The following is a 13,295-nucleotide window of genomic DNA, read 5'->3' as shown; positions in this document are numbered from 1 at the left end:
TGAGGAATGGAGGTAAAGGAAGAGGAGCTGGGGTTTTACTAATCAGGGCAAAGAATTCTAATTATTCTCCATTTTCAGCAATACTCTTTACTTCCTTGTCTGACAGTGCCTGATCCATGGAAGTCGTTCCATGGATTTAACTTCTATTCTTTTGTGCAGTGGAGGGGGAAGAGTCACCTGGCATGCAGGGTAAAGAAAGGGATGCAGAAGGTTAAATGTTTGCTTAAAACCTTCAGCCAGGGCTTCCCTGGTGGTGCAGTAGTTGAGGGTCCACCTGCTGATGCAGGGGACACGGGTTCGTGCCCCGGTCCGGGAGGATCCCACATGCCGCGGAGCGGCTGGGCCCGTGAGCCATGGCAGCTGAGCCTGCGCGTCGGGAGCCTGTGCTCCGCAACGGGAGAGGCCACAACAGTGAGAGGCCCACGTACCGCAAAAAAAAAAAAAAAAAAAACCTTCAGCCAGTCCTCCTGTTTTCAACCCCATCTTCTATGGTTGCCTTCACAGGGAACTGTTACCTCCAATTCCAGAGAGTTTCTGGAGAATATGTAGCAGGAGTGGCCTTATTTCTTGAGATCAACTTGTCATCCATTTTCTTACCCAAAGACTGGACTTGTAGCTTTCTCTTGGCTAAAAGCATCTATCTACATTCCTTTTTCCAAAATGTCAATTTTTCTTCTTTGCTGTTAACTTCTCACCTGCTGTCTTAGTCCTCGTAGATTTAGGCCTTCTGAAAAACCTCTGATTTTTTTTTTTTTTTTTTTAGTGGAATTACTGATGATTTAGTAGAATTTCATGGGGAAAGGGTGGGGCAAAGATAAAAGTCTGTAAGTGGTCAGTAGACCAATGAAGTCATTTCTTAAAGATTTGTAGGTGCTTGTGAAAAAAAAGCATATTACCATATGTATTAAAAATACTCAAAGGCTTCTGTAGCTTCTGACCTCCAGTACTCTTTTCCAAATACTTTCCTTCTGTCTCTAGAGAAAATGAAAATGATAAACACACACAAGCGCAGATGTGGGGGTAACTGGAATGCTTATAGATAAATAGAAATTGGAGTGTGCGTGGGCAAGTGCATGCGTGTTTCAGGGATTCTCATCAGGAGGAAGGAGAACGAGGGACAGAATAAGGGACAGAATTAGGGACACGGGCTTCCAAGAAGCAGTCACTAACTCAAGGAGACTTTGTGTAGGAGAAGCCTGTTGGTGGACCATACATCCCGCTTCCAAGCAGAGGTCTGAGGGAGAAAAGGTTCGAATTGGTGATGACCTCATCCTTGTCAGCGTATCCTCTGAAAGATACCTTGTAAGTACCTCCTAACACAAGCATCTGTCATTTCCAGAGTAGTTTCTTTTAGGAATAGATGGCCAGGGAGAACAGAACCACATTAGATTGAGTAGAATAAGATACCTTTACACAGTATACTTGAGAGGTGATTAAATCCTCTCTCTGGCCAGTTTATCATGGGGCCTGGAATGTAACTGTTAGTTAGTTTTTTAGATTAAAGTACTGTTCCCAGCAAACTCTGCTTAAATGCCCGCAGGCTCTTCCTTAGAAAGCCAACTATTAACACATAAGTTACCATCACTCTCAGTTTATCACATTGTTTAGCTCTTGTCCAATGAAGAACAAGCCAGAAAGTGTTGTATATAAAAACATAAACTTATGTTTGGAGGGAGAAAGAGAATTGTACATGTTTCAGTGTGTGGGATGTCACAGTGGTTAGAAGAGGCAGGTGAGATTTTGCACCTGGGGATGGTACTAGGCAAGCATCGTTGAAGTCAGGTCCTTAGGAGGTGGAGGTGGGGCAATACCTTGCAGATCAGAGAAATGTCAGAGATAAGTTTTTAAGCTTCTCAGCGCCAATCCTACCAGCACATTTTACTTTGCCTAGACCAAAGGCTGGAGTAATTTTTCCCACTTGTGAGTTCCCTCCTCCTACCAAGAATAGACATTTTATAACTTCCTGTTGAATCAGGGATCCAGCTGAGGGAATGGAGTCTTGTCTGCCCCCTCTGTAGCTGAATACTTCCTCTTCCCTGAATAAAGTGTCCCGCTTTGAAGCTGCTTCTAGATTGGGTGGAACAATCTCCCACAGGCTACGTAGAAAAAGCCCGATGACAGTAAGGCTGTTTAATTCAATCCTTGAAATTCTAGGTGAGCTGCTTCTGTCAGGACTGGCCTGGTGATTTAAAGGATGTCTCATTTCTGTTTCTGCTGCAGCATCTCTCAATATCAAATGGTAACATACAAGTGGATGCCTCCTTTATGCAAACACTCTGGAACGTACATCCTACGTGCTCGGGAAGTAGCATCGAAGAAGGTGTGCTTCTTTGTGTGCATTCAACCCTCAGCCTGCCCGTTTGTCTTGTGCTACATATATTGACATTTTCTGCGACTTCACAGCTCCTGCCTGAATGTCCCGGTGCACAGCGTGATTTTGGTTCACCTGAATTCCTTTCTCTGATGTTAGTGTGGATGGTTTTCTGTCCTGATTTCTGATTACATGAGCACTCCTGACATGCTTTTTCAATCCTTTCGAGTTCACTATTGGTTTGGCAGTGTGTGTATTCAGGACCTTGGAGATGTACCTTCCCTCTCCCACCGACTTTTCATTTTTATTTATGGTTAGAAATATACAGACCTTAGCAGGTTCAGTTTGAGAAGACATTATTCGCCAAGAAGGTGACTTTTTAAAATATTTCTCCCCAGTGCATCTCTCCATACAGGTGGGAGAAGGAAGTTATAGTAAAAAGATAGTTGGCCATTTGCTTTTACTTGTATTTATGGAAGGCCGTTTAAAAACAACAAATGGTATTTTCTCCATATTTTCTTGTTCTCTTAGAAGTAAGATCATCAAAGTTTGTTCAACATATCCTATTTCTTGGAGCCAGGCAAAGACAATACACCTTTCAAGTTGTATAATAAATACACTGGCCTTACCTTGCGCGTGGGTAATATCACAGTTGAGCACAGTAATCAAATGTCAATGACGTAAGGGTTATCACATCACATTCTAGCCCTTTATAGCAAGATTAGGATTTTTAAAAATACTCAAATCACAGGCTTTAACCCTGTTTTAAAGCTTGAGCCTAGTAGTTTCAAACTTGGAATGCCTCTCTGTTTCATGATGTTGGAAAATAGAGGGAAACCTGAGAGTTGTTAAGGTGATACCCCCGTTTCAGGAGGTGTCATAGCTAAATTGAATAATCAGGAAACAACAAATTTGTAACTCTTCTGGCAACTGATGGAAGACCTTTCAAAAGCAGGATATGTTTTTAGCTCTCTTCTTTCACACCAGAATTCACCCACCGCTCTAAATCTATTGTCAATCATTCCCTTTCTATCAGGAGTCAAGGAACTGGGTTAAAAAATCTTCCCCAAGGAACTTTTGACTGAATCTTCTCCATGTTGATGTTTTTTCATTTCCGCTATAGGAATAAAATTATTGCCCAGTCCCAAAAGAGGGCTTGTGGAGATTAATTAATTGCATATCACTTCACAACAATACTTTTAGAAGTATTGAGTGCCCTTGTGATAGAGCCTGGGTAGCTGATCACTTGAGTCATCCGACTGCAAAATGCTCTCTCAGCATCCACTGCTGAGAAACCCACTTCAGCCCTTGAGAGAGTGAGTGATCTTTCTCATGACCCTTCTTTCCTGATTACTGCCCTGGTATGTTTCAACTAAGATGCTGTGATGCGCCAGCACTTAGCAGTTTCCTCTGTGGAGTAGGATATTGATTGGAGGAGCCTGAGGTCTGTAAATGGTGGGCTCCAAAGGGAGCATGGCCTCACCATCATGAGACGATGGAGAGTTTAATCGAGTAGCATGGACATATATACATTACCAAATGTAAAATAGCTAGCTAGTGGGAAGCAGCTGCACAGCACGGGGAGATCAGCTCGGTGCTTTGTGACCACCTAGAGGGGTGGGATAGGGAGGGTGGGAGGGAGACGCAAGAGGGAGAGCATAGGGATATATGTATACATATAGCTGATTCACTTTGCTATACAGCAGAAACTAACACAACATTGTAAAGCAATATACTCCAATAAAAATGTTTTTAAAAAATGTGATCATGGAAGGGGTTAATTTTCTAAACAAATTGGCTGTTAACGATTCCCCTACAGTATATCATGAATTATTTTAATGCAAAAAAGTATGCAGTTGCAAATATTAGTACAGTAGGAGAGAGGAAAATGATAAAATGACTTCTAAATATTCGAGGGAAGTTTAAAAAGAACTTGCCTTGCCTGGATGAAGAAAAATGAACCAGGGAATATCAGACTGTCCCTGTATAAGATGCATTGATAACACCCTTTTCTACTGTGGCATAACTTTTCCTTCTTGCTGTTTTGCTCCAATGCCCTAAATAGTTTGACAGCCCCTAAAGTGATCTAATTATGTGATTTTCTCAAAATCCTGATACAGACATTGAACATATGAAGTCCATTTGTCTCCTGAGAACTGTCTAGCTGGGAGAATTTTTTAATTCAAAGGGATAACGAATTTCATTTCTTCATGCAAGATAAAGCTCAGATTGGGGCCCCTCTCCTACTACTGTGTTGTTTAAATGGAGGCTCACAGTTTATTTGAAGACTAACTGGTCATCGAGTCCTTGAAGTTCATTGTTTCCTATCCATCTCTGAACTCCATGGCTATTGAGATTCCTTTCCTTATTCTGAAAGCTAAGGGCTCGTTGATAGCTGCCTCTGGGCTTGTCCACTCAGAGACACTGGAATGTCATTCTCCCTTCTCCTTGGTGCTGTAGAAATAGTGTCCTGGTTTGATCTGTGTTTATTTAACGCGTTGGAAAAGTAGCTCCTCCTAAGAGAGCTCGGAATAACAGTTTGCTTCCCCCTTCCCGGCACCTTCTTTCTTTCTCATGGCTGCAGTTTGATTTGGAATTTGCCACAAAATATATACATCCAGATTGTAACAGTTTATCCAGGAACTTGGTGTTGGATGTATTTATGTCCTAAACAACTGGAAAATCCTTATCCTCCTAAGAGTAGCAGCTTCAATTTCCTTTTGGCCTTGTGTGTGTGTGTGTGTATTTTTAAATGTTGCATTATTTTTATTGAGGCATAATTGACATACAACATTATATTAGTTACAGGTGACCTTTTGGCTTTTAATGATATGAATTGACACATTGTTTTCACCCTCCCTTTTGGTATTGGACTTGCTCATCTCTGAAACCCTATTTAACTTTCAATGTTAGAATTGTTTTGACTTTCTTGTCTTTTCTACCTGAGACCTGAAGTCGTGGAATCTGTCATTTCCCAAACGCTTTTTCTCTTGGTGTTTTCCATAACTGACTCAGATATGCATGAATTTACCCTTTTTAAATACAGTGTTCTCATTATTCAACTTCCTGTAAGCTCATGGTAGGATATAATTCTCTTATAGGATACCTACTTGGTGGGCACGTAGTACGTCTTTTCCATGGTCACGATGAGTGTTTGACAATACCATCTACAGACCAGAATGATTCCCAGCACAGGTAAGCCAGTAGCTTCATCCTTCTCTTGTCTCCTGTCTCTGGTGACTCAGACTAAAGAGTTGGCTTTTGGATGTGGAGACAGATGAATTCTGTAAGTGTTAGTTAATTGACGAACTTCCCTCCAGTCATGGGTTGCAGTTATAAAACAGGAAAGGCAGTATGCTTGAGTGTGCTCACAGGAATAGCTATACACACATGCTGCTTCTTAGGCAAGCAATTCTGTGGTGCTTTTCAATCCCTTTGTTTTCTGTGGTTGCTTCCAAATCTAAGGAGTTTCTGGTAGCATTAATTGTAGACTGAAGGACACTTTTTTTTTTTTTTTTTTTTTTTTTGCGGTACGCGGGCCTCTCACTGTTGTGGCCTCTCCCGTTGCGGAGCACAGGCTCCGGATGCGCAGGCTCAGCAGCCATGGCTCACGGGCCCAGCCGCTCAGCGGCATGTGGGATCTTCCCGGACCGGGGCACAAACCCGTGTCCCCTGCATCGGCAGGCGGACTCTCAACCACTGCGCCACCAGGGAAGCCCTGAAGAACCCAATTTTGTGATGGAAATCAGGATGGTCATTCTAGTGAGTCTGTGCACTTACATAAATTATTCACCAGGCTCTTCAAAGGCAGATTATCTCTATTACTCCCCCTTTTATGTACTATGAAGGTGAAGTTCAGTGATTTCATTCTGCTTATCATCAAACAGGATTGGAGAAACCAAATGTCGATATCCAACCAGAGCTGGATTAGCAGGGGATGGTGCCGGGGCGGCATGTACTGCTGAGGATGATGCTTTCTTTGGATCTCTAGTTATCTACTCAAAGGATGCTTTTCCAAAATTCAAAATCAGGAGATGGAAGATATTAATCTAGGTCTTAAATTCACACTGAAGCATCCTTTAGTGTTCTGTTTATATATAGAGGAACAGAGTATAAAAAGCTTGGCCTCTGTAACTATGGAACTCTGATATATTTTAAAAAATCAAATCTCAGATGTAAATTAGACTGAACTTAGGACAGCAACAAGTCTGATCTCCCAGATCGCTCGTAATACATTCTTTGGTTTTGCACGATGCCTACGGGAACCTCATTAACTGCATTTCTTTTACTTCATTAGAAACACGTGACCACATTCACACATCTTAGAAATCATCTAAGTCAGGCTCCTGCCAAAGGTCACACATTGGATGATTTCAGATGGGAGCCTGAAACCCAGAGATGCTGAGTCTCCAGCCAGGGCTCCTTCCTTATTTTATGCTCTAAAGGACCCCCAGGAGCAATGTGCTTGAGTGTGTTACTGTGCATCTTAGAAACTACCCATTGGCAATGTATATCCTTTATTGTTCTGAACCTCTTTCTACTTGCTCTGTCCTCTGTGTATCCCTTCATGGGAACCAGATGTGACCCGGAATGGTGTCTAGCCTTCCTGGCACTGGTCCAGTGGCTGGCAGTTATCTCTGAGTAGAAAAGTTAGGCTGACCTGATATCCCTTGGCATTAAGGATTCCCTGCACTAGATAATGACATGTGATCCTACTCAGTTGCGATTTTCTTTTCCTTTTTTAAATTTTTAATTTATTTTTTAAAATATTTATTTATTTACTTTTGGCTGTGTTGGGTCTTTGTTGCTGTGCACAGGCTTTCTCTAGTTGCGAGCGGGGGCTACTCTGTTGCGGTGCTCAGACTTCTCATTATGGTGGCTTCTCTTGTTGTGGTGCGCGGGCTCTAGGTGCACGGGCTTCAGTAGTTGTGACACGCAGGCTCAGTAGGTGTGGCGTACGGGCTTAGTTGCTCCACGGCATGTGGGATCTTCCCGGACCAGGGATCGAACCCATGTCCCCTGCATTGGCAGGTGGATTCTTAACCATCGCGCCACCAGGGAAGCCCTCCTTTTTTTTCAAACAGTGAAATTATGCAGTAGCCCACGTACTGTCTCTTTAATATCTTATCCTGCTGCAGTAAGGCCAGAGCTTGCAGGTGGATACAGAACTGAAGTTTTGTTAGTGAGTTTGGCAGAGTTGGCTCCATCTAAGATGGAACACGTCAAAACTCACTAGTTCTCTCTTCCCTTTCCTATTCTTTTGTTAAGGAAAGGAATTTGGAAACAATTAAAATAACATTTGCATGGCCCTTTACCCCTCCCCCCACACACATGCACCTGTCATTAAATTTAGAACCAAATTAGAAGCATCTGGGCAGAAACAATGCTACTTGGAGAAGCTTGTCATTTGGTGGGCACTCCTATCGAGTGGTTCAACAAGATCCTGACCCAAAAGAAAGGCTGGACAAGTATTTGAAAGAAGGTGCTGCAGGGGAGAGTGAAACAGATAGAGAGGAATTCCCAGAATCGGCCCCCTGAGGAAGGCATGCATGCCATCATTGAGTTAAGAGCAAAACCGGCCTTCCTTTGGCTGAGGATTTCACGTGAGCTAATTTGTATTTTGGGGAAAAAAAGAAATCGACAGATAAAAATAAAAAGGCTCTTCCTTTTCTTTGTAAGGAAAAATAAAAAGACTATTCCTAGGAAGGAGTTGAGACTGGGGGGAGTCAGCAGTGGCTCCTTATACTGGAACTCGGATTTTTGTAGCAACTGGTCTCTCATTCAACACAGGATGCCTCGGCATTTTTTGCTGTCTAGGTGAGGTGCGTGATAAGCCTCATCATTGTCACGTGTCATCAGGTCAATCCTCAGAACTGGCCAGGATAGCCAGGAATACCGAAATTTGGGAGAGCACAAAGGAATAGGAAATCAAGAATACACAAAAAGGTGCCCAGAGTCAGGAAGGCATGCAAGTGATTCCACCGTAATGGGGCTGACTTTCCAGAGGAAATCATTCCTTGTAAAGCCTGAGAGCAGCCAGGCTGGGTAGAGAGGCTGACCGTCCCAGGGTGCAAAGCCGAAAGAATAATCTAACATTCTGAGCTCTGATCCTTGCCTCTGCCTCAGGCTTGTCAAGCATCCTGGAATAAGTCACTTAACTCACTGAAACTAAGGCTAAGCTGTCAGCCAAGCTTTCAGAGCACCTCAGCTCCCCACCCACTCACCTCCTCTCCTTGGGTAATTGTTTGAGAGCGGGGGCAGGTTGTTTCAACCTCTGTAACCTTTCGAGATTCAATGGAGCAAACCACCCGCATCTCCTAGGTGGGAAGGACTAACCTTCTAGAATTCTTTAAATGTCAGAGGGAGAGAGTTCTCAAATCATGTGACCTAGGGTGATCTGCTCCACCGTTTCCACCTGAGAGACCGCTTTTGCTTTCATTGAGGATGGAGAAGCGTCAGTGAAAATCTCAACAAATTTTCCTGCAGGGCTAGGTCAGTACAGCATCATTACTATTCTGGGCCTGGCACAGAGACACCTGGGGTGTTGGAGCTCTGCAGTAGCCTAGGATTTCTTTCTTAATATTTACTACATATTTCCTGATAGTACATACATTTGAAAAAGGTTTAGAATATCTTCTATAATCCCACCACCAAAAGGTAGCCACTGTTAATGCAGTGTTTTAGTGGATTTCTGTGCCAGGTAAGTAGCTTTCGATGAACATTTGTAAACATCTATATTTAAATAAAAATCAACAATACATAGTATTTTGTACACCCATGAACATCTTTGTGCACATTCATTATTTTTTAAAAAACCCCATTAAATGCTCACAACCATTCTGTGACTTACGTACCCTTATTAGGCTCATTTTACAGGTGAGGAAATTGATGCACAGAGATTTGAAGGGACTTGACAAGGTCACACAGCTAATAGATTCAAATTCAGGTCTGCCTGACTCCCAAGCCCATATTTTTAACCAGCTCATAATTATAATACTTCTTGGGAGAAGGAAATAATTACCACATATTTCCTCTTCCCCTCTATTGATTACCTGTTGTCTTAAAATTTAGATCAAGATTCTTCTGGAGTTTGAGTAATTCGATTGTGATATATACAAACCCTCTATAGTAGAGGGAGCATTTTAAATTAGTGAAATTAAATGCAATTAAATGATCAGTGTTGATCCAAGGTCACAAGATTCTCAAAGTATCTGGATTCAGTATACCTGGCAATCCAGGGACCACTATCATGAGACATGCCTTTAAACTAAGATAGTTCATTTAATTCCTCATAATCTGTGATATAGATGGGTTGGTCCCAATTGTATGGATTAAAAATCAGACTTTGATAATCATCAGATAAACATCAAACACACCCATTTCATGGGACATGTTACAGAATGCCTGCCCCGTACTCCTCAAAACTAGCAAAGTCCTGAAAAACAAGGAAAGACTAAGAAACTCTAACAGACCAAAGGAAACAGGGAAAACATAACAACTAAATGCAATGCAACTTCCAGGATGGGATCTTGAAACAGGAAAAGAATTAATAGAAAAACTGATGAAGTCCAAATAAAGTCTTGAGTTTAGTTAGTAATAATGTGCCAATGTTGGTTTCTTAGTTCTGACAACTGTACCATAGTAATGTAAGATGATAACCGTAGGGGAAACTGAGTGAGACTATACGGAAGCTCTCTGGACTATCTTTGCAATTTTTTTTTTTTACAAATCTAGAGTTATTCCAAAGTAAACATTTTTGTTAAAAACACATTAAAAGATTATTGTTAATGCAGGAAAGGAGACAACAGCAACTGAGAATAGAGCTTTGTGCCCAGCTTCCTAGAACAATGGAAATGAATTCACACAGTACTACGTATATGTTTTACAAGTACAAATACATTTTCTAAAGATGTGAAACTGCATCAGCGAGCTGAACGAGAAAGAATTGGAGCGTTTGGTATCGCGTCTGATGATGTGACTGGGCTGTTTTGACTCCTGATGTGGAAATAGAGACAGTCCTTTTTCCATTGTACACCTGACGGTCCATGAGTGTCCATGATGAGTATGTGGCTAGCAGTTCCTTCCCCTTTAGCACCCTTTTTCCCTTATAAGAGAGACTGGGAAGTAGTGCCTTCCTTTGACTCTTGCTTCTCGTTTTGCTGACTCTGTGAGGGCTTCGAAATACAGCGGGTTCTGAGCAGCCTCTGCAGGGAGCTGTTCCCTGCCCGGTGCTGGTCAGCATTCGGCACAGAGGAGCTAATCTCCAACTCTGCTCACAGGAGGATATACTACGAAGCTGGGGGAGCTGGCACGAGAGCCAGATCTCTGTGGAGAGTGGAACCCCTTCGGATAAGGTAATGGAGTGTCAGGGGGGCATTCTTTTCAAGGATTTTCTTTTCCAGGACAGTCCATTGTCTTAAATGTTTCATTTGTTCCATATCACCTGGCAAACTCTTAGAAGTTCCTTGGCCAAGAGCTAAATTCTGAAATGTCTGTGACTGTGTTTTTTGTTTTTAAAGTGCACGCACACACGCGCACGCACGCACGCAGTCACACACACACACACGATTTCCAACACCTCCGTTTTGACTCTGAAGCCAGCAAGCTCTGCTGCCTTGAACCAAACCCCCAGCTCCTGCTGCCCTTGCAGTGGCTATGTTATAAAAGGCAAGCGCAGACATGTTCACCGAGAGCCATCAAAGCTGTTCGCCCATTTATTTTCTTAAGTAGATTCTCTGGAACCCAGGTAAGTTTTCCTCCTCCCAGTAGCCTTGTTGGCTCCAGTGCAAAATTAGCTTTAAATGACAGAGGGCTGTAATCGCATGAGGTAGGGAAGACTAAAACATCACTGGAAGTGTAGCTGTGAAGGAAACTGTATTTATCAGAACTTGTCGGAAACAGTTGTACCTGGATGAAGGAATGGGAGGCTGAGACTCTGGATACAGGTACTTGAGTAAAAACATGGCGTCTCTAAACATCAGACTACAGAAGGGGGGGTCCAGTTAAGCTCTGGACCTTTATTTTGCCTGGAGGGGTCACAAGTTAGGTTAGAGCTAAACTGCTCGAGGTGAGAGGAGGGTCAGTGTTGCCATTTTTGGTTTTCCCTCTGTGCCTCTCCCTCTAGCTCTCTGCTCAGTCTCTCCCTGAACACTTGTTCAAAGTAAAATCTCTCTAATGGGGGGGGTGGGGGTGGGGGTGGGGACGCTATATGCCCCCCGGGGGGTCCTCAAGATAATCCACTGGAGATCAGGAGAAAACATTAGAACTTCTCTCACACATACACATGGAGGTACATTCACATTTTTTACTGAGAAACTCTGGAGGTGGCTGGTTGAAAGAATCCTGGTTAGCTTGTGGTTGTTAGCTGGCTTGTGGTATTTATATTCTCTTTCAAGCCTGTTGAAATTCTTATAGTGTCATACTCTTTTTTTTTTCAGGGTATTAGGGCTTGGTTCTTGTTTAATGAACTTTTAAAAAATCAAAATAAGTATATATGTATATATATATATATATAGAGAGAGAGAGAGAGTTCCAGTTATGGTTCTTTGTTTATTTCCCCAGAGTCTTAAATATGAACAATTTAAGCCTTTTATCAGTGTTATTTGGATTCTTTGGGGCTCCAAAGAATTAGCTCGAGAGGAAGGTCATTTTAAAAGCTGATACGTGTATTCCTGAAACATTTTGTTCTAACTGAAAGGATAAATTAGATACAGATTACTCGGTGCATAAGTCCTACCCTAACACTTAACATGACTTTTGTTGAATGCCAGCCTTTTGATGCAGGACCATGGAACTTTGTACCTCTTACTCCCCTTTACTCACTTCTCCCACCTCCCCAACCTGCCTTCTCTCACAACTGCCAGTCTACTCTCTGTATCTATGAAATTTATGTTGTTTTCTTTGTTTGCTCATTTGTTTTGTTTTTCAGATTCCACAGATGAGTGAAATCATATGGTATTTGTCTTACCCAGTCCGATTTATTTCACTTAGGATGATACCCTCAAGGTCCATCCATGTTGTTGCAAATGGCACAATTTCATTCTTTTTTATGGCTGACTAGTATTCCATTGTGTATGTGTATACGGCACATTTTCTTTATTGATGGACAGTTAGGTTACTTCCATATCTTGGCTATTGTAAATAATGCTGCAGTGAGCATAGGGGTGTGTATCTCTTTTCAAATTAGTGGTGGTAGTAAAATGCTTGAATTGAGGTGGCACATTTGGAAATGCTTTACTTTCCCAGAAATAAGTTTCTCTAAAAAGGCAAGCTTCCCTTTTTTTTTTTTTTTTTTTCTTGTGGTTTTGGCATCAAGACACTTCAGTGGAGTGAAGGAAAAATTGGAAGCTTGGGACTTCCAGTTACATTAAACCACTGACCTGCCCCCAGGACCATGTTCCTTGTTGGTGATCTTAAGAGAGTTCATTAGAGAACACCATGCTGAGTTGTAGGCAGGCATGCAATCCTAGAGCAAGCCAGGAGTCAGGGGATGAACCCCAGAAGGCCTGTGTGAAAAAGCACAGGGTAAATATTGAAAAGGACTGATTTTTGTGTAAATGCAATTTCTTGTCTGTTTCATCTGCCCAGTTGGAGCGGCAGTAACATCAGATGGGGCCAGGCTTTCCGACTTCGGCATCTCACCACAGGCCACTACCTGGCCTTGACAGAGGACCAAGGCCTTATACTGCAAGACCGGGGAAAATCAGACACCAAGTCCACAGCCTTCTCTTTCCGAGCATCAAAGGTGAGGTGGACTTCGACCTCGTTCTCAAAGTGAAAGCTCTGAAACCTCCAGGTAGAACGGTGACTGAAAAATAAAGTAGGCTGGAACAAAATGGAATTGGAAATGAGACCTATGATAAACACTTTGTTCTCTTATCTTTTGAATTGAGTTCATAGAGGAATGCTTACCTGGGTTGAAGGTTGAAGTCTTAGGAGGGAAAAACTTTAAAGGAAAGTAGAAAGCCCTAGAAAACAAAAATGT

The 13,295-nt window shown here is 42.3% G+C and overlaps 1 protein-coding gene across 4 annotated transcripts in view; it reads left to right on the top strand.

Annotated features, from left to right (window-relative positions):
• Nucleotides 1–13,295, top strand: part of RYR3 (ryanodine receptor 3) — a 551,722-nt gene that overhangs the window by 251,525 nt on the left and 286,902 nt on the right. For all 4 annotated transcript variants that reach the window (XM_082647182.1, XM_082647181.1, XM_082647183.1 and 1 more), the window contains exons 6-10: nucleotides 1,190–1,302; nucleotides 2,221–2,320; nucleotides 5,413–5,506; nucleotides 10,591–10,665; nucleotides 12,899–13,055. In XM_082647182.1, the coding sequence (XP_082503308.1) occupies nucleotides 1,190–1,302; nucleotides 2,221–2,320; nucleotides 5,413–5,506; nucleotides 10,591–10,665; nucleotides 12,899–13,055 (539 nt within the window). The remainder of the gene's footprint in view (nucleotides 1–1,189; nucleotides 1,303–2,220; nucleotides 2,321–5,412; nucleotides 5,507–10,590; nucleotides 10,666–12,898; nucleotides 13,056–13,295) is intronic.

Source organism: Grampus griseus (assembly GCF_964374135.1).
Source record: "Grampus griseus genome assembly, chromosome: 2".
NCBI lineage: Eukaryota > Metazoa > Chordata > Mammalia > Artiodactyla > Delphinidae > Grampus > Grampus griseus.
Note: the sequence above shows the minus strand (reverse complement) of the source record. Positions and strands in the feature narration are given on the sequence as shown.